Source organism: Psammomys obesus, unplaced genomic scaffold (genome assembly GCF_907164565.1).
Source record: "Psammomys obesus unplaced genomic scaffold, mPsaObe1.curated_primary_1811, whole genome shotgun sequence".
Classification (NCBI taxonomy): Eukaryota; Metazoa; Chordata; class Mammalia; order Rodentia; family Muridae; genus Psammomys; species Psammomys obesus.
The window spans coordinates 27891165-27910532 of NW_026585797.1; the positions used below are offsets into that span (position 1 = coordinate 27891165).

The window sequence follows — 19368 nt, forward strand, 5'->3', positions numbered from 1 at the left end:
AACACTAATCATCCACAGCTCTTCCAAAATCATACGTCTTACTTGATAGACTCACATATAACAACTCACCACAGACATTGAGATTTTTGTCACATGGCAGAGCCCCAAAACACTAGTATATTTCTCTGTTCTTCCTTCTCTTCAATCTATTGAGAATGCCACTGCTTTTCATTTTCTCCAGGTTCTCCTCTGCTCACCCTCAGCATGTTCTCCTATGTGAGGTTGTTTCCAACTATTTGAGACTTTGACACCATTTCCCACAATGAATCTATATCTCAGGGGCTATTTTTTCAGTGTGATGCTACTTTCTGTGTTCAGTACAACACTAGCATATAGTCAGGTCTCTAACAGCATATGCACGAATCAGATTATTTCCCCAAGACAGAAAATACACTGTTATTTCCCCACACTGAAGTTGTCATCATTTGATGTAAATATTTGGATTATCTCATTCACTTCAGGCTTCTCTCTTCCTTCAAAGGAGAAATTGAAAAGCTACCCAGAGTGTAAACAAGAGTTATATATTATTGCTTAGTAAAGGGAAAATATGAAGCTTTTTTTTTTAAATTGGAAGTGTTAATTATGGAAGGTGAATTCCAAAAGTACTTTTTAAAAACATTCAAGGTGACCAGGTAAGCCTCTATCTCAAGCCAAGCAATTTTTAGTCACTTCGTTGACCATGTTTTCCTCCTCGAGTCCACAGCATACCTTCTTTCAGAGCAAAGATCAGCTAAAATCCGAATGGGTTCTGTCTACCACTTTCCAACCCTTTCAGTACAAGGGAAATAAATGCTAGCTAGCATCCTAGTATCACTCTAAACAGCACCACAGCCAGCAATTTCCCTTTGTCAATAAATCAACAACCATTATTAAACCTTTCATTAAAGTTAGCCCAACCCCTTAGTTTTCATTAAGCTGCATTTTTCCAATGCTGAAAGTGTTTTCTGTGGGAAAGGTGCTTGAAGTTGAAACAAAGGCAAAGAATTGGCTTTATTATGCTGCAGTGTATCATTACTGCTAAAGCTGGTGAACCTATCTAGGGGGATTATATCACCATGTGGTGATAATAATAATTATTAATAATACTTCTATCTGGATAATAGTTAACATTCCCAAGCAGTTTCAAATACATTATTTTAATCTTGCCATAATAATGAAGACTTGGCACAGGTTTGACTGCATTATTTTTCAAAAGAGAATATCGGTTTCAGAGAATTTAAAGTTTTTCCAAAGTCTTCATGGGAAGAAAGAGGGGCGCCTAGATTAGAAGCCAGTGTCTTCCTGTCACCACTTAGAACAAGCTTCTTTCCAGTTCCTTTAGTGTCTTATACCCAGAACACAATTTAATAGAGTTGATCTGCATTTTTGTGACTTGATGGCACATATGTATCAAAATGTAGGAGATCAGGAAGTCAGTACAACATGGAACTTTCCCATTGAGCCAGGCACGTTCCAGCCTAGCCAGATTAAGGGCTTGAGTAGAGGAAAACCAGGACCACATTCAAAAGAGGCAGGGTGGAAGTGGCCCAGTCACCAAGCTCTGGAAGAGATAAAAAGTCTGAAGTTTTCTTCTCAGATTATTATTATTTACAATTTATTCACTTTGTTACTTACTAATGTAAGGACAAAAGACACTAGAATAGATTTCCCTCATGATGTTAACACTGCTCATCATAATAGTGGAATTATGTACCCACTCAAGGCAAAGTTAAAGGAGCTCAATTTTTTTTCTTTCTCAAATGGAAGGAATGCATTTGTTCACTAATCATAACCTACCCATGTACTAAGTATTGACTCCTGTGTTAATACACCTTAAATATTTCATTCGAGTCATCCTGTAGTAAGTTAAGGCCTTTGCTACTGTTCAACTTTGTTTTAACCTGCATATTTGAAACATGGAAACACCCTGGACCAGACCTAGTCAGCATGCTAGCTACGGTTGCTTCTGTCATTTTTGCTGCTATTTCAGGATGAGTTCAGTAGTTACTGCATAATTGTCCCAATTTTAAGAGACTTCTCTACTTTAAAAAAAAAAATAGGAATCTGTCACTTTATCCTTTTACTATTTCCCAAGTCAGATTTTCACATCACCTTCAGTTTGCCATGGTCTGTACCAGAAGTAAAGTTTGGCATCAGCTGCTGTTGTTCTAGAATGTTGTTCAGATAGCTTCCTTAAAGTTACAGAAGTTCTTCTGGAACAGAAATCCCATACAATGCTCATCTGCCACTGTTAGCTTCAAACTAATCCTCACCTCCGCCATAACACTGCACAACACTGCCTTTAGGATGGTGAAAGTGAAGGAGCTTGGTCTACACTGGCTCAGTAAGGAGATGACAACAACTCCTTACTGAGAAAATTTTCAATAAACTGAGAAAAGGAGGCTCTTAAAATCAGACCTAGCAATTGAAACTTTCTGTCCTTGTGTCTTCCTACTTCTCTGGCTAATTGCCCTTGACTATATTAATCTATACTTAAGTCATATTTGTTTTCTTCAATTTACATTGTTTAGTGCACTTTAAGAAAGACTAAATCATTGTACCTGGCAGTAAACCAGGTACAATATGCTCTGTGCTGTGCTCTGTGGCTATGTTTTTAAGTGTTCGGTGACTGTTTCAGCATTTGCATTTGTTTTGACCATTTTCCACCCTGTTTGGAGAAATAGGAACATGCTCTTATTTGAAGAGAAGCCACAAACAGCTGTCCACTTGCATGCCTTCTTTTCTTAAAAAAAAAGAAAAAAAAAAAACTATACACTACCAACAAATATGCAAGAATAATGGGCACATTTGTAGGATCATAGCCATATCTGAGCAGTCTGCTTTCTACCACTTCTGGGAACTTTAATGCTGTATGTGATAGTCAAGCATTATGACAAGACAAGGGCAAGATGGTCAGTACCCTCTGAGTTGCCACTCCTAAAAGAATTATTTTAATTATAGTTACATTTAGTTGTTTACTAATGAGTCAGCCAGGTTCCAGGTAAATGACTGTTTGGAACATAAATAACAACTCTGCAAGCCTGTTCTGATCTCAAGTGTGTAAGTAGTGGGCTAATTGAAAATACACAAGCCAACTCAGAATGCTACATCATCTTATATTTCATATGACAAAATTTCATTCATGAATATGTCCAGCAATAATTACTTGTACATTCATGGAGCATTTTCTCTCTCTCTCTCTCTCTCTCTCTCTCTCTTTCTCTCTCTTTCTCGCTATCTCTCCTTCCTTCCCTCTCTTATCATGTGTTCTGTGTGTGTGTGTGTGTGTGTGCATGTGTGCCTGTGTGTGTATGTGAGATGGACATGGTACAGACACAGTAAAAGTTGGAGTTGGGAAACTTTGGTGTCAGTCCTCATCTTACATCTTGTTTGAAACAGGGTTTCTGTAGTTTTACCATGGTGTACAACAAGCTGACCCATGAGCTTCCAGTGATTTTCCTATATCATATTCTTACAAACAGAAACATTGGGATTACAGAGACACAGTCTATGTGCCTAGCTTTTACATGGATTTTGGAATTCAAAGTCAAGTTACAGTGCTTTTGTGGATAGTGCTTTTACACGGTAAGCCATCTCTACAGGTTTTACCAACAGATACCAACTTCTTCAACATTTGCTAGACTGCTTGTTTTCTCTTGCCATTCCAATCTTTCCTTCTGCAAGAAACTATCTCCTTTAACTTCACGGACCATTATCCTCAGACTCTTGACAAAATCAGGTGAACAAATTGAATTTCTCTGCTGAGTCCTAAGCAGGGCACTATTACTGAGGAAGCAAATGAAGCATGTGATATCTGGGGTCCTGGGAAGACTGTGGCAGTCTAATGCTGCAGAGTGACTATCAAATTGCTTATAATTTCCTTGTGTTTACTTCTATTTTTCACATAGTATGTTAGATGACCTGAACAAAAGGAGGCAAATTTGGTGAATCTTCCAAAGTACAGCCTGATCAATGAAATTTACCAGTCACTTTAGCCAGTTCTTTTAAAAAGAACCACAGATCAAAGCAAAAGTCACTCTGACATTTTAGAATTTTGAGTTGCATTGCATTCACTCTAAAGAGGTTTTCCTGCAGATGCTGTGATTCACAGAGTCTTCTTGATGACTTCATCTCTCATCAAGTTTTTGGAAATGGTTCAGTTCTTTATAATAAGTCCAAAGTAATCTGTGCTATATTACATTATATTAAAAAAATCACTGTTATATGAAAAAGTCACATATGAAAAAGTCACTGTTTTGTTTATGTTTGCCTCTCACATACACTTATGGAACCAGTGTTTCTTCCTTAGTCAGTACAGGAGAATATTAACCACAGATGAATCCCACTTAGAATTTTTAGCAAGAACTGTGTAACTTTTATTTGCACTCGGGTTCTTTCTGCGACTTTCTAGTTAAGGTGCTTCTCTTACAAGATTAACTTCCTTGGCTTTTTTTTTTTTTCCCCAAAATTTACACACTTTCCTTTTAACTCCATAATTAGGAAGTTGTATGTAATCCCTTTTCCCTTAAATTATGTGGGTTATTGATTTTTCTCAATTTATGAAATTTCCCTGAATAATTATTTACACTCCCCCTGTTCTTTCCTTAAAATGTTTTTAAAGGTGGTGACTGCGCTCAAGGAATATGGTCAGAATTAATTTCAGACATGCAGTCTTCTTGAACTCAGGAGATTTGGGATTGTCGAAGTGAGGGAAAGGGAAAACTGGTGCTGAGTCACAGAACAGGAGGAGGACACCTCACAGTATTGCCGAGGTATCACATAAAGATGGTATCAGTGACTTCTACATGATAAGCCATGATGTGATGGGCAAAAAGAGAAGATCCATTCTGAGACGAACTGGGGAGGTCCGGGCACAGCTTTTCTTCCATTTCAGGACAGATAATCACAGTACTGTTTAAGCCCATGTCCTAAAGATGAAGGCGTTCAGAAAATGCCAAGATGCTCCCCATGAGTGTATATGGATTTGAATATGCTTTAGGTAGGAAAAAAGAAGGAACTACTTTATGAGTAAAGATGGAGAAAATATCTGGAATTTAGTCAAGCTCTAATCTACGTGTGTTCTTTTCCTATTGATGTGCTCTGCCTTCTACATGATAACTTCTCCTCTTCAATCCCAGAAATGGCACCCTGTTTCCAGCACAGAGACCCTGACACTACATATCCATAAAACATGGCTTCTCATTTTTAAATTTATCCTCACAATCATTTATTGTTACTTATAATCTTGTATCAGCTTATTAAAAATAAAGCTACATACCAATCAATAAATTCTCTTCCATTATAGATTTCCAGGGAGAGTTTTGATTAATAGCCTGTCTTTCATGCAATAAGCTACTGAAATACATTCTCTTTCCCATAGCCAAAATAACCCTTCGTACATACATGAGAACTGTAAGTAAAATTCACCTTGGCACTGTAGTTGGGTGTGTCTGTGGAGAGAGAGGTAGGTGGGAGGCTGTGAAACCTGCCTATTTAAAAACTTCAAACAGATTTAAGACATAGTTAAATATAAAATATCCACATATCACTATGGTTCAATATAACTTAACACCATAGCTCAATTAATAAATTTCCAGTCCAAATGATATAAGAAATATGAGGGTCTCAATGAATTTTATTTTACATTTTGATAGACACAGCTGGTTCTCACAACTCTACCGTGAACTTCTTACATTAAAAGAAAAAAAAATTAAAAAAAGCATGTAGTCAATGGGTAGAATGTTATAGTTCTTTGAAGTTTCCTGCCTGAACTAAAATAAATAATTAAATAAAGTGGTGCACAATCCATAGATCTACTCAAAGCAAGGGGATTCCATCCCTCTCAATGACTAATTCTACTGGTGAGTTCCTAAACTTGGTGGTTCTTCAGATAACACCTAGTCTTTTTATTTGCTAGAAAAAAATTATTAGTAGAACCTCTCAACCTAGAATTATAGGAAAGCACAAACAATAAAAGAGGAAAAGCTATTAAAGTATCCATTTACATTTGAACATAGTAATACTCTGAGAAATCTGTCTGAAAATCTGTTAGAGTTATTGGATCTCTCTTTAACTGCAGAAGTCATTTACATTGCTCCAGAAATAGTTTAAACTAACCAGATGCATCGAAAGACACCATTCACGGAACTAAAAAGACACCAAATGCTTTAACAACTAGTTTTGTAAATACTATGAAATCTGTTTAACTTTGTATTTGATGGAAACTACCTTACCCAAGAGGCTTTTATGACTTTTGTGTCTTTCAGTCTGAGAAAATAGTTGTGATGGGGAACCTAGAAATGTCACAGGTCTGCATTTTTCCACAGTAAAATAGAGGAACTAAGAGTATTATTTCTCTCCTACTAAAGAACACCAGAGCTCATAGAGTCTACCAGCTGATGGATCTTATAAGTTTCCCACGTCTAAAAGATGAGAAATCACATCAGACAGGAAGCATACCTTTCAAATTAGTGACAGGTGTAGAACACGAACACTAGTCAGCCTTTATTTTCAGTGTCACTAAGCATGCTCAGAGACGCAGGGTACAACTCTTCCTTCTCATTGAAGTGACACCTATCACATCAGCCCATCATCTACACATCACCAAGCAGAAACGTTCCCAAGCAATAAAACTGCCTGTTCTTGGTTATGCACGAGGCTGTTTGAGGGAGATAAAACATCACCAGTAGGGAGAGAGAAAAACTTGATGACAATGATGGTGATGAACAGACTAAGAATTTCTTGAAGAAGGAAAAAGTTGTCTCCAGTCTCCACCTCAGTAAACACCAGGATTTGGAAGCCAAAATTCTTAGATGCTTGATTTGGTAGTTGTGTGATTTTAGTTCTCAGCATAATAATCTGCCTTAGGAGCACATAAGACTGCAGGAAAAACTGTCTTAGAGAAATAAAAGCTTTGAAAGTAAAAACACAAGCCCTTCTTAGGGAGCCTACCCAAAGCTCGTTCCTCAGTCCCATTTTCCCTTTGCCCCCTCCCCCACCCCCAGCCAAATAAACAAAACATTGAAATTGAAACACTATAAGACTCCTTGGAGTAACTTATTTTTTTAAAAAAATGGAGCTGTCAAAAGATCATAAGTAAAAATTTGGATTCAGGATTTACCTGCTCTGATCCCAGTTGGCAGCAAAAAGGACTAGAATCTTCCTCCCATAGTGGTCCAGATTGGCCAGGCCCCCAGGAAAGCCATCCTTCAGCGCCTGCTTGATGCCAGGGTCAGTGGCCTTGAAGCTTTTGAACATATCCAGGTTCTGCTGCCGATACTCAAAGTATTGGGCCAAGAGGCGGAAAGCCTCGAAGTGATGAAACTTCCTGGCCCGCAAGAAGCGTAAGATGAAAGCGTCATCCGTGCGCAGGAAACCAATGTCCGGCCTGGTGATGACCATGTCCCTCACTTCTTGGATGTCCTGGTGCAGAGTGTCTGGGTTCTCATTGAGTTCCAGGCGAGCCTTCTCCAAGGTCTCCGGAGAGAGACCAGCTTGCAAATGAGTCATTGTTCCCTTGTACCCAAGCTGTCCTCTCTGCAGCTCTCCTTGTGTGTCCAACTATAAGCCTGGCTTTTGCCACCTCCACACCACTCTCTGGCTCCCAGTTCTCCTCTCTGGCTCCCAGTTCTCCTCGCTGCTGTCTGCTTCCTTTCCTGAACAGGAAATGGTTCCTTTTCTGTGTTCAGTCAAGTACCCTGTTGCTCCTGCTTTTCCCCACAGTTTTTTTTTTTTTTTTTTTTTTTCTGGAGAGTATTTAAACTTATACCCCCAGCACTCCTAAAAAACAATGCCTCCCATCAGAAGAAGTGGGCCTCTGGGCAGGCCCTGCAAACCTGCCTCTTGTCCTTTACCTCTCTGAATATAAAAAGAAAGAAACCCTAATTCCACCTAGCATGGGTGCTCTGGATCCTGGTTCTGTCTTCTTTTCTTGTCTTGCAAGATGTAAGGAAAACAACCCCCACGCACATCTCAGCCCCAGCTCTGTGATGCTGCTGCGGTCCCAGCTGAAGGATGTGCCTGCCACGGATAAAGACGGGAATTCTGATTAATAATAAGGTAGCTCTTCAGCGCTGAGCTCCAGGGCGGGGAGGGAGCGTCTTCAGCAGAAAGAAAGAGCGAGAAAGAGGAAGAGAAAGGAGCTCATTTCTCTCTCTGCTTATTCAAAAATGCTATTTTTACAAGCTATCTTTGTGTGATCTTGTACTTTGGGTTATTACGATCCAATTAGGGAGGACCGCAGACAGCGCAACCTTCCCTCCGCCCGTCTTCCACACACCATCTCCTAAGGCTCCAACTGGGTTTTGGGTACCGTTGACACGGGCGTGGGCTCCTCCACCCCCGCCCCCAACTTCTTGCCTAGTCTATCCCTTTATTTCAGGGGACTTGCCAAGGGAGTGGAGGGTAATCATAAGGACAGGAGGAGACCTCTCTGGGAGCAAAGATGTCAAAACCAGGGTGGGTACAGGGAGTTGTGGAGAGCGAAATAAAAATGTCTGTATCTTTCCTATAACCTCCCCAAGCCAGAAGGAAGAAAGAGCAGCCAGTTCCTACCAGCAAACCCGGAGGCAGGGACGCTAAGCAATGCGGCACTCCCCGGCATCCATGAGCCCTGGCTTCCGCGGAGGTGGTGGTGGTGGCGGCGGCGGCGGCGGCGGCGGGGGCGACAGCAGCATCAACTCTTCTCAGAGGGATGGAGCAAGCGGGAAGAGCCGGTGACTGTGACCCGGGCTGAGGATGAACCGGGGAGCAGCCTCGGCCACCACATCCAAGGACAGCCCGCTGCCTGTGTGAGCAGGAAGGGTGGGGACCAGCCGAGCTAAGACCACTGCTGTCCCAGGTCCTCGCCCGGCCCAGCCATTTTCGCCTTCGGAAGAGGAAGGAGGGAGGGGATGGGAATGCCGGGACTGAGCAGGCCGGGAGGGCTGCGGCCGCCTTTACCTTTGTGCGCCCCCGCGGTGGCACCGGCGAGGCCCGCACCAGCTGTCCCCGTGCGCCCAGAGCCCCCTGGGTCCCGCGCGCTCCTGGGGGCTGCTGCCTCCACTCCTGCGCCCGCTGCTGTTAGGAGAGGACTCGGCTCAGCCCAACTCCTGATTATCCCAGCAGAGAGCTCGCAGCGACGTAAGCGCTGAAAGCGCCCGCGCACGCACTCCGCTCCTCTCTCTGCCTCTTGTAGGACCGCAGTTCAGGAGGCATTCGAATATACGGAGCCCCCAAGTTTAGCCTGCTCCGGGTCCCCAGGTCCCAAGCCAGGGTCCGCTTCAGTTGGTCTGGAGGGACAGGCAACGCCTCACAGACTCCAGACGCCCCTCGCTCACCCTTTGTGTGCATGACCCCTAGTGCCCAGTAACCTTTGTGCTTGCTCCGTAATTGAGGTTGCTAAACGTCTTCTGGTTCCTGAGGGCCGTTTGGATGGAGAAGAAGTCCAGAAACATTTTGTTTTCTGCTTTTGTTATACGCAGAGAGATCTGATTTTAAGGAAGACCACAGAGGTTCCAAGATGTTGTTGGGTGTTTACTCTCCCGGGGAAACTTACACTGATTTGGTTTTGGCCACAAACTCTCCCTGCTAAATTCCTGTTGAAGAAGATGAAAATGACAACCGGCGCAAAAATCAACAAAATCAACAAGAACAACACAGTTGTCATAGGACGGCGGGGACTTGGGAGGGGGGTGCTGGGGTCGGCACTTGACTCCTAATAAATTGTATTTCCAGTTACTTCTGGAGACATGCTCTTTCCCTTGTGATGCATCTTTATACTGGAATCGTCATAAATAAAAAAGAACCCTTGAGCTTATGATGGCTGGAAACGTATTTGTTAAAATATTATTTTCAATTTTCAAAGCACACTGTGCATTACTCACAGTGTAAGAAAGGGTCCTGCGTTTATGTAGCCCGATGCAGCAACTCTTCACAGCTCTCCACTGTAGGCCAGTGGTCCAGATTCTGTGGATAAGAGATAGCTTTGAAGTTGCCACATTTTTTTAAATTTATTTTATTTATTACAGTTTATTCACTTTGTATCTCAGCTGTAGCCCCCTTCCTTGTCCCCTCCCAATTCTGCCCTACTTCCCTCTTCTCCTCCCATGCCCCTTCCCCAATCCACTGATAGGGGATGTCTTCCTCCCCTTCCATCTGACCCTAGCCTATCAGGTTTCATCAGGACTGGCTGCATTGTCTTCCTCTGTGCCCCTCCTCCCCCCTCAGTGGGGGGTGATCAAAGAGCCAGCCTCTGTGTTCAAGTCAAAGACAGCCCCTGTTCCCCTTACTAAGAAGCCCATTTGGAGACTGAGCTGCCCTGGGCTACAAACAGGGGTTCTAGGTTTTCTCCATGAATGGTCTTTGTTTGGAGTATCAGTCTCAGAAAAGACTCCTGGGCCCAGATTTTTTGGTCCCGTTGCTCTCCTTGCCAGTCCCCTCCAGGTCTTTCTATCTCAAAGACCACACTAGACTGTCAAATTTTAGAACATCATTTTTGTTCTCTTGAGAATGGTATTAATTAAAAAAAAAAAAGTTAAAAAAAAAAAGGAAAGGAAAGAACTGTGAAATGGCACTGTATACCATTTGTTAAGTGAATTGATGTGAAATAATTTAGGGACCAGAAAAAGAGAACAAATCTTATACACATAGTCACTGGTTTGTATTGTAAATGCAAGAATGGGAAATTAGCCATATAAATAAAAATGTGTGTGCTTATGCAGGTGTCTGGTGTGTGTATGTGTCTGGTATATATACGCTACATATACACTGTACATCTCTTGGAATCCGTGGGAAATTGTTCCCAGGTCCTGTGGATAATAAACTCTGCAGACACTTAAATATATAGAGTGCTACAGTATTTGTATATATTCTACACACATCTTTCATGTACTTTAAATCATCTCTATATTACTTACGATAATGAACGCAATGCAGATGCTGTGTAAATAGTTGTCATGCTGTATTCTTTAGGGAATACTGATGAAAAGAAATGCCTGTATATGTTTAGGAAAGAAGAAATTGTTTATGCAAGTATTTTAATTCTCAGTTTGCTTAATCCACATATATGGAAACCATGAATATGAATATTTTAATATATCTATATAAATTTGCTTCAGACAACTTCTAAATTTTGGAAGAAATTCCTGTCTCATATCAACTTATAAACAGTCTTTAGCTGTCGTCAGTGTTGAAGGGGAATTTTCCATAGCTCTCTTGTGTCTAACAAAATAGAGACTAAGTACCTGCTTTCCAGACTAATTTTTCAAACATGTTGCTACAACAGTAATCTTGGAGGGGCCTCAAGAGATGGAGATAACAGCACTTCATCTGGAATAAAGTTTATATATAGACGTAGAGCTATAATATCGCCATATTAAGCAAAAGGCAAAAGAGCTTATGTAAATACTTTGAACATAGAGATGCACTACGCCAAAAGTACCCCCTGAATGTATAGTGTCACCTGACTCTTTTCTTAGCTCTATAGGAATGAAGCTAAGGACCCAATGCCTGACGTGTGGGTACTCATGCTGGCTTGATGATCCAGGAGTTTAGATCATATCTGCCAGGAGCATTCCTGAAACGACAGACAGTTGAGTTGTTACCTTAAAAGAGTTAAAACAACTGCTTAATATAATTCTCTAAAATGAAAATGTTCAAATGTTCAACTGGATTAGATAGATAGATAGATAGATAGATAGATAGATAGATAGATAGATAGATAGATTTTGTTGCTATTGTTGTTGCTTGGAGTGCTGGTGTTAAAAAGAACCCAAACTCTGAGCATGCTAAGCAAGCTCTCTACCTAACAATGAGAAGGCCCTTTTCAGACTTTTTATTGTATTTTTTTATTTACAACAATTTTAAAACTTAAATATATTTTGATCATATTCTTTCCTCCCCCTAAGTATTTCCAGATCCTCCTCCTGACCCACCCAACATTAAATTTCTTTCTCGAAAAATGAAAATCCAATACAATAACAAAACCCCTGAAGCAAAGAAGACAAAATAAAACCAAACCAGAAGAGAAAAAAAGGAAAACAAAATGAGAACACCAAATTGAAAGCAAATAAAAGCACACAATAAAACTGTGGAGTCCATTATATGTTGGTCAACTACTCGTGAACATGAAGCCTGTCTTAAGAGTGGTTGATAGCCCAGTGGCGCTCTGTAGAAGAAAACTAATTTTTCCTCTCTCGCAGGTGTTAGTGACAGTTCAGTTGTTAACCTTTACCCTAGTGACTAGGCTTTTTACTCATTCATTCATTTTTTTTAAACTATAACAAAATAAAATACATTTGGATAAAACTAAAACTATCACATCAAAGTTGAACAAGACAAACCAAAAAAAAAAAAAAAAAAGGAAAAGAGCTCAATAGATGTCACGAGAATCAAAGGCCCACTTGAGCCCACACTCAGGAAATCCCACAAGAGCACTGAACTGGAAACCAACCCTTTCAGCCAACAGCCAACAACTTAATTAGATGTAATACCCACTCCATCCACCCATCCATCCTTCCATAACTCTCTATCCTTTTCCCTTTCCTAACAATATCTAACTGTTCTCTCTAGTTCCTTATGCTGTACCTACCCTCTGTGGTTCTATGATTGTAGCTTTGTCTCACTGACTTCACAGCTAATAGTCACATGTAAGCAAATGCATATCATATTTGTCTTTCTGAGTCTGGGATACCTCTTTCAGGATGATTTTTTTTTTAGTTCCATCCATTTGCCTGCAAATTTCAGAATGTCATTTTTTAATTTTTAATAAATGTGTTTTGAGGCGGTGTGTGCTATTATGTGTCAACATGATACACAAACTTTGACAATGTGTCATACTGCCCATGCTGGCTGTAGAGCATAGCCTATTGCTTACAGCCACAAACGTGTTAATACACTAAAAACTGTGACCAAAGGTAAAACAGCAGTATACATATGTTTGTGTCTAAACACAGAAAAGGCATGTAAAACCTGGAGAAGACTGAAAATGCTATTCAATTATTGTGGCTGCAAGATCACATGATGCTTACCATGACCTGGGATCCTCAGAGGTCTGATAATTCAGAAAGCAGGGCAAAAGCATAGGCCTAGGCCATGGCTGCGCTACTGCATACTACTTCAGCCCAGCACACAGAGAATATGATGCTTCTTTTATCAAAAACAGTTATTCCTTCTGTAATTTAACCTCAGCTTCCTGTATCTCTACTCTATGAACTTTTAATTTAGAAAAACATTTGACCCTTTTTTAATTACAATTTATTCATTTTTTTTCTTTTTATCAATTACAGTTTATTCACTTTGCACCTCCTGTACACTTCACTTTTACCCCCCCCATACCTCCCTCCCTCCCCCCCTCCCAATCCCACCCTCTCTCTTTCCAATCCGTGTCTTGTCCCTCTTCCAGTCCACTGATAGGGGAGGTCCTCCTCCCCTTCCCTCTGATCCTAGTCTATCAGGTCTCATCAGGAGTGGCTGCATTGTCTTCTTGCGGTCATTTTTAATGTGCTACATTTTGAAGGGAAAACATTACCCCTACACTGAGCAAGTGAGAAAAGGGAAATCGGTATGCAGGTCTGAATGACCATAGAGAAATTCGCTAGGACTATTTCAAGAGCCAGATGTGCTTTCTTTGATGTCCCTGCAAATGTAATTCTGAAGAGTCTACTTTAAAAAATTTAAAGATCCCAAATTCATAGCAGACATAGACGCTTACATAACCATCATCTGTATTTTTTATTAAATTTTTATTTTTTTTGAGTTACATTTTATTAACTTTGTATCCAAGCTGTACATTTGGCCCTTTTTTATAAAGATGACTGTCAATGAACCATATCAGACATGCAACCATTATATTTGCCTTGAATTTGCACTTTCCAGATCTAGAACTGTGAGAAATGGACTTCCACTGTTTATAAGTTCCACAGCTCCTGGTGTATTGGTTGCAGTAGCCTGAAGGAGTTAAGACACTTCTCAGATATTTTTACTTCTAAGAAACTATTCTTGGTATGCCCTTGACTCTAAACCTGTCTCCTCCACCTTCTGAAATATTGAAAAACAACATACTGCCTGACCTTTCAACCATGAAGCTGGGATTTCTTCAACAATGAACTGCACTATCATGAAAACATAACGAAAAACAGTGAGTCACATCCTAAGATCCCCCTTTGCATCTATTTTTGACCAATACCTTTAGGTGGGTTTTATTTTTATTTTTATTTTTCCTAAACATCCTCCGCAGGTGGGTTGGTCACCAAATCACCCAAAAAAAATAGCTTTTTAAAAAAGAGATTATAGAATAAATAATTTTATAATTTTTATTACTGATAGATGTTTTATTGTCAGAAATCATAACAGTATACTCTAAATTTTTATACATATGTAAGTAGGAGAAAAATAGAAACTATTTGTTGGGAGTTGTTCTAATGCTGGCCCTCAAGATCTGGTTACACCTATGCTTGTTTTATGAACCTGCCTAAGACATACCTAATTAAACAGCCTATACCTGAGCAGGGCTGAATGAGGTAGGCTTAGCTAAGGTTCCTGGGCTTTTGAGGACAGGGAATCACTGGAAACAGATGGATGGGAAGAAAGGATGAAGGAGGACATCATGATGGGTTAGTGAGGAGAAAAATAAAAAAGAACAACAACAAAAAACGTGAGCTGAGAGCAAGGACTCCTATAATGGTGTGAAAAGGCCCAGATGAATAATACAAGCAAGTACCATAAGATTATGAATGGAAGATAGTTTAGATGAGGATGATTAAGGTGGATGGCATTGGATGGAGGCTGGGAAATGGATGATGAGGTTATTGAGACAGGGTAGATGAAATATCTACCCAGCTGAAGGCAATAAAGCAATTATAAAATCTAACTTGTGTCTGTGTCTCATTATTTATGTTAGTGGATTAAATAATACTGTCATGATAATCTTAAGGATAGTAAATAAACATTATATAGCCCAACACTTGTTTTATTTACTACAACAACTATTGAACCATAAAGAACCAAGGGCTCACAAGTAGCCAAAAAAACAATAGCAACAGAAATGAAACACAATCCCGCACTCATTTCTAAGTTTTTCCTGGAGTATTCACTTCTCCAATACTCCATCTATAAATTTCATACATGGACAAATGATAACTAAGGCCAAAATCACAGAGAAAAGATTCTAGGCTTTACATTTACTTAAAATTCTTAAATGGAGAATTTTTATTTCACTTTTTTATTTTAAAATTCTTTGTAAACTCAAGTTTTAGGAAATAATACAAAAACATACCAGATACTCTCCTCCTACATTCTCCCAATGGTCATATCATAGAAACCTAAAATGTTCAAGGAGAAGCTGACATTAATAGATACTGGCAGACAACACTTAAGTCAGCAAAGGGGATCTCTAAGGTTACCACAACTAAATACCTTCCAGTAAGTTCTACTTGACTCTCCCAAAAGATGAATGCTTCTAAGTTATAAAAATGCAACAAAAACATTAAACGAAGTTTCTGTGCAAATGCCCTATCACAGAGTCCCAGCTGCAGCCCACTGAGTCCTTGGAATTCTGTGTTCCATGACTGGTAATCATCTAGCACACGACAGCACTCAATATGCTGAAATAATAACCTGGAAATCTTTTTGCCAATCCATTATCCTCACTGGGGTTGAAGATGCAGCTGACAAATCTTTGTTTCATTTCAGCCCTGTGACCAATCATATCACACCTTTCCAGTAGCTGATAATGGGAAATAGATCCAGTTTTCCATCTTGTGGCATAGATTCTTCCCAGGAAGCCTATAGGAGTCAGTGGTTATTATAGCACTTTTCTTTCCTTCTGAGAAGTTAATGTGGTTACGGCAGTTTTATATTAAATCTTGCTGACTTGTGAAGCTTTAAATTAGTACGTGACAGCGCATACCATATAGAAATATTTTGATAATATTTTATTTCTTAGATCTCTTACCTTGCATCATATTTTATGTAACAGTAAATTTCACTTTAATAAAGCTTTCCCAAGAATATTCATTTTTAGTTTTTTTCTGGACTCGTTAACATCCGTGTACCAGTATTTCCAGCATTCTTAGTAAGTACATAGATGGAATTAGACTAAACATTTGAAGGAGAGTATGTGTTCACACACATGTGAACATGAGCGTGTAGAAGGGAGTATTGAATGAGTGCACACACAAGCTCCGAGTGTTCTAAACGCAACAGCATTGATGGGCTTCCTCCATTAACAACTTGGGAAAAGCAGCCTAAAACCTGCTGAAACGAGTATGTCTTGGGTAAGAGATCTCCAAACATACAGAAAATTGTTGTTTTGCTGAACTTGTCAGATTTGACATTTCTTGAGTGAGGCCAGTTGACATGCCTGTGAATGTCACCCTGTTAGTGATATCTTGTCAGTACAAGAGAGCAAATTCAGTCATGCCTCATTGCTCATGTTTTGAAGCATGCGATCTCAGTTGTAACATATTTTCATACCAACTGTTCAAATTCAAATTTCTTTCATTTTTCTTAGAAGGGATTCTGTTCTCAAAAGCACCAAAAATCTTATTATTACATCATAGAGGGAGTGTAAAGGGGGAGTGAAGAAAACTAAACATCATGGGAGAAAAAAAAAAAAAAGGCCCAAGCAAGCGAGCCATGGAAATAAGTACGTACACAACCTTCAGAACTCCCCCTCACCACCCATCCGTTTGTCTCCGCCTCCAGCTCTGTCAGGCATTTCCTGGAAATATTAGGACATGGTGGCTATGGAAACAAACATTCAGGCCTGGGAAGGAGGTAGGTGATTGTTAGGACTGCAATCTTCCTACTCTTCCTCAAGCACAAGACCCAGTCTCATGTCCAGCTGTGGAGAAGAATCCTGGTTGCAGTCTCAACTCCCTTCCTGCCCTCATTCCCAAGGAACTAAGGATATATCCACTTAAATATCTGACAAAATAAACTTCGAACTGAAACTCGTCAGAAGAAATCGGAACATGACTGCATTATCATCAATGGAAAACTCAACCAAGAAGGTAATGTGATTCTGCACATTTACATACAAAACTTAAGGGTACCCTGGATCTTAAAAGGGCTAAAATCACCTATTGACCTTCTCAATGATGATGGGTGTTTTAATGTCTGAGTCTTGCCAGTGAGCAGGAATGCAGATGAAAACTAAACAGAAAAATGATTCAGATAAATGACATTATACATCAAATAGACCTAACAGTTATTTTCAGAATATTTCACCCAAACACTCATAAAAATTTTTTTCTTCTCTTCACCTCATAGAACTTTCTTCAGAATTGACCACATACTTAGACACAACGCAAGTCCCAACAGATATACTAAAATTAAGGTAACACTGAACATCTTCTCTGACAATCATAGATTAAAGCTGGATATCAACAACCACAGAAACAACAGAAAGTTTTAAAACTCTGTGGAAACACAGGAACAGTTCACTACCAATGAAAAATGTGTGAAGACTGATACTAAGAAAACTTCAACCAGGAGAAATTAAGAAAAATTAAAACTTAAGAATTGTAAAAAAATGAAAACATACGTTCCCAAACTTATGAGAAATAGTGAAGATGGTTCTAAACAGCAAGTTCATACCACAAGGTGCTCACGTAAAAAAGAGAGAGAACTCTTATGTGACTAACTTAACAGCAGACTTGAAATATATAGAAAAAAGAGAAGAAATCACACTCAAAAGGAGTAGACAGCAAGAAAAAAAAATCAATTCAGGGCTAAAATCAATAAAATGGAAACAAAGAAACAGTAAAAAAAAATCAATGGAACAATGAGGTGGCTCTTTGAGACTATCAATATGATTGACAAATCTGCATCCAAATTAACTAAAAGGCAGAGAGAGAGAGTATCCAAGTTAACAAAATCAGAAATGAAACCGGGGCCTAACAACAGACACTAAGGAGTTCCAGGGAATCATACAGACATTCTTTTAAAACCTTGTACCCAAACAAAATGGAAAATCTCAAATAAATTATTAGTTTTCTAGATATATACCACATACCAAAGCTAAATCAAGATTAGATAATCAATGTAAACAGATCTATAAATTCTAGTAAAATAGAAGCTAATAAATAAAAATATCTCAAAGGAAAAAAACCCACAGTCATATGGTTTTAGCATTAGAATTCTATCAGACTTTCAAAGAAGAACTAGCATCAACATTCCAGAAATTATTCCACAAAATAGAAATAGAAAGCATGTTGCCCAATTCTTTTTACTAGACCACAGTAACTCTGATACCTAAACTACATGAAGGTTCAATAAAAAGAATTTCTGATTTATATTTCCCTTATCAACATAGGTGCAAAAATTTGCAATAAAATACTTACACCCCAAACCCAAGAATACTTCAAAATAATCATTCACCATTACCAAGTAGGCTTTGTCCCAGATATGCAGAAACTGTTCAATATACACAAAAAGAAAACAAAGTCAATAAAGGTGATCACCATACAAACAAAATTAAAGAATGAAAATGTATGACCATTTCCTTAAGTATAGAAAATGCCTGTGGGGGAAAAAAAAAACTAACATGCCTTCATAATAAAAGTCCTGGAAAGATTAGGACTGCAAGGGACATACCTCGACATAATAAAGGCAGGGAGAGAAATTTAAAGCAGTTCCACTAAAATCAGGAACAAGACAAGGTTGTCCACTCTCTGCATACTGATTAATATAGTACTTGAAGTCTTATCTAGATCAATAAGAGACCTGAAGGAGATCGAGGGGATACAAATTGGAAAGGAAGAAGTCAAAGTATCTTCATTTGCAAGCGATGTGATAGCATACATAAGTGGCCCTAAAAATTTCCCCAGGGAACTCCTACAGTTGATAAACTCTTTTAGCAAAGTAGCTGAATACAAAATTAACTCACACAAAAATTAGTGTTCTTCCTATATGCAAATGATGGACAGATTGAGAAAGAAAGCAGGGAAACAAGATCTTTCACAATAGTCTCAAATAATGTCAAATATCTTGGGGTAACTCTAACCAAGCAAGTGGAAGGCATGCATGATAAAACCTACAAGTCTTTGAAGAAAGAAATTGAAGAAGATTTCAGAAAATGGGAGGATGTTCCATGTTCATGGGTCAGTAGGATCACCGTAGTAAAACTGGACACCCTACCAAAAACAATCCACAGACAGACTGGTTGTAATTCCCATCAAGATTCCAACACAATTCTTCACAAAACTTGAAAGCAATTTTCAGCTTCATATGGAAACACAAAAATCAGGATAACTAAAACAATCCTGAACAATAAAAGACCTTCTGGTTGTATTCCCATCCCCTATCTCAATTGTACTATAGAGCTATAGTAATACGAACAGAATGGTAGTGGCACAAAACAGACCAGTTGACCAATGGGATTGAATTGCAGACCTAGAGATAAGTCCA

At 39.3% G+C, this 19368-nt stretch overlaps 1 protein-coding gene across 1 annotated transcript in view; it reads right to left on the reverse strand.

The window, feature by feature from the left end:
- Clvs2 (clavesin 2) overlaps positions 1 to 8597 on the reverse strand; it is a 91096-nt gene extending 82499 nt beyond the window's left edge. Inside the window, exons 1-2 of the mRNA XM_055599475.1 lie at positions 8533 to 8597; positions 7100 to 7998 (exon numbers count right to left, since the gene is read on the reverse strand). Of these exons, the coding sequence (XP_055455450.1) occupies positions 7100 to 7488 (389 nt within the window). The 5' untranslated portion in view covers positions 7489 to 7998; positions 8533 to 8597. The remainder of the gene's footprint in view (positions 1 to 7099; positions 7999 to 8532) is intronic.
- Positions 8598 to 19368: the final 10771 nt, after the last annotated feature.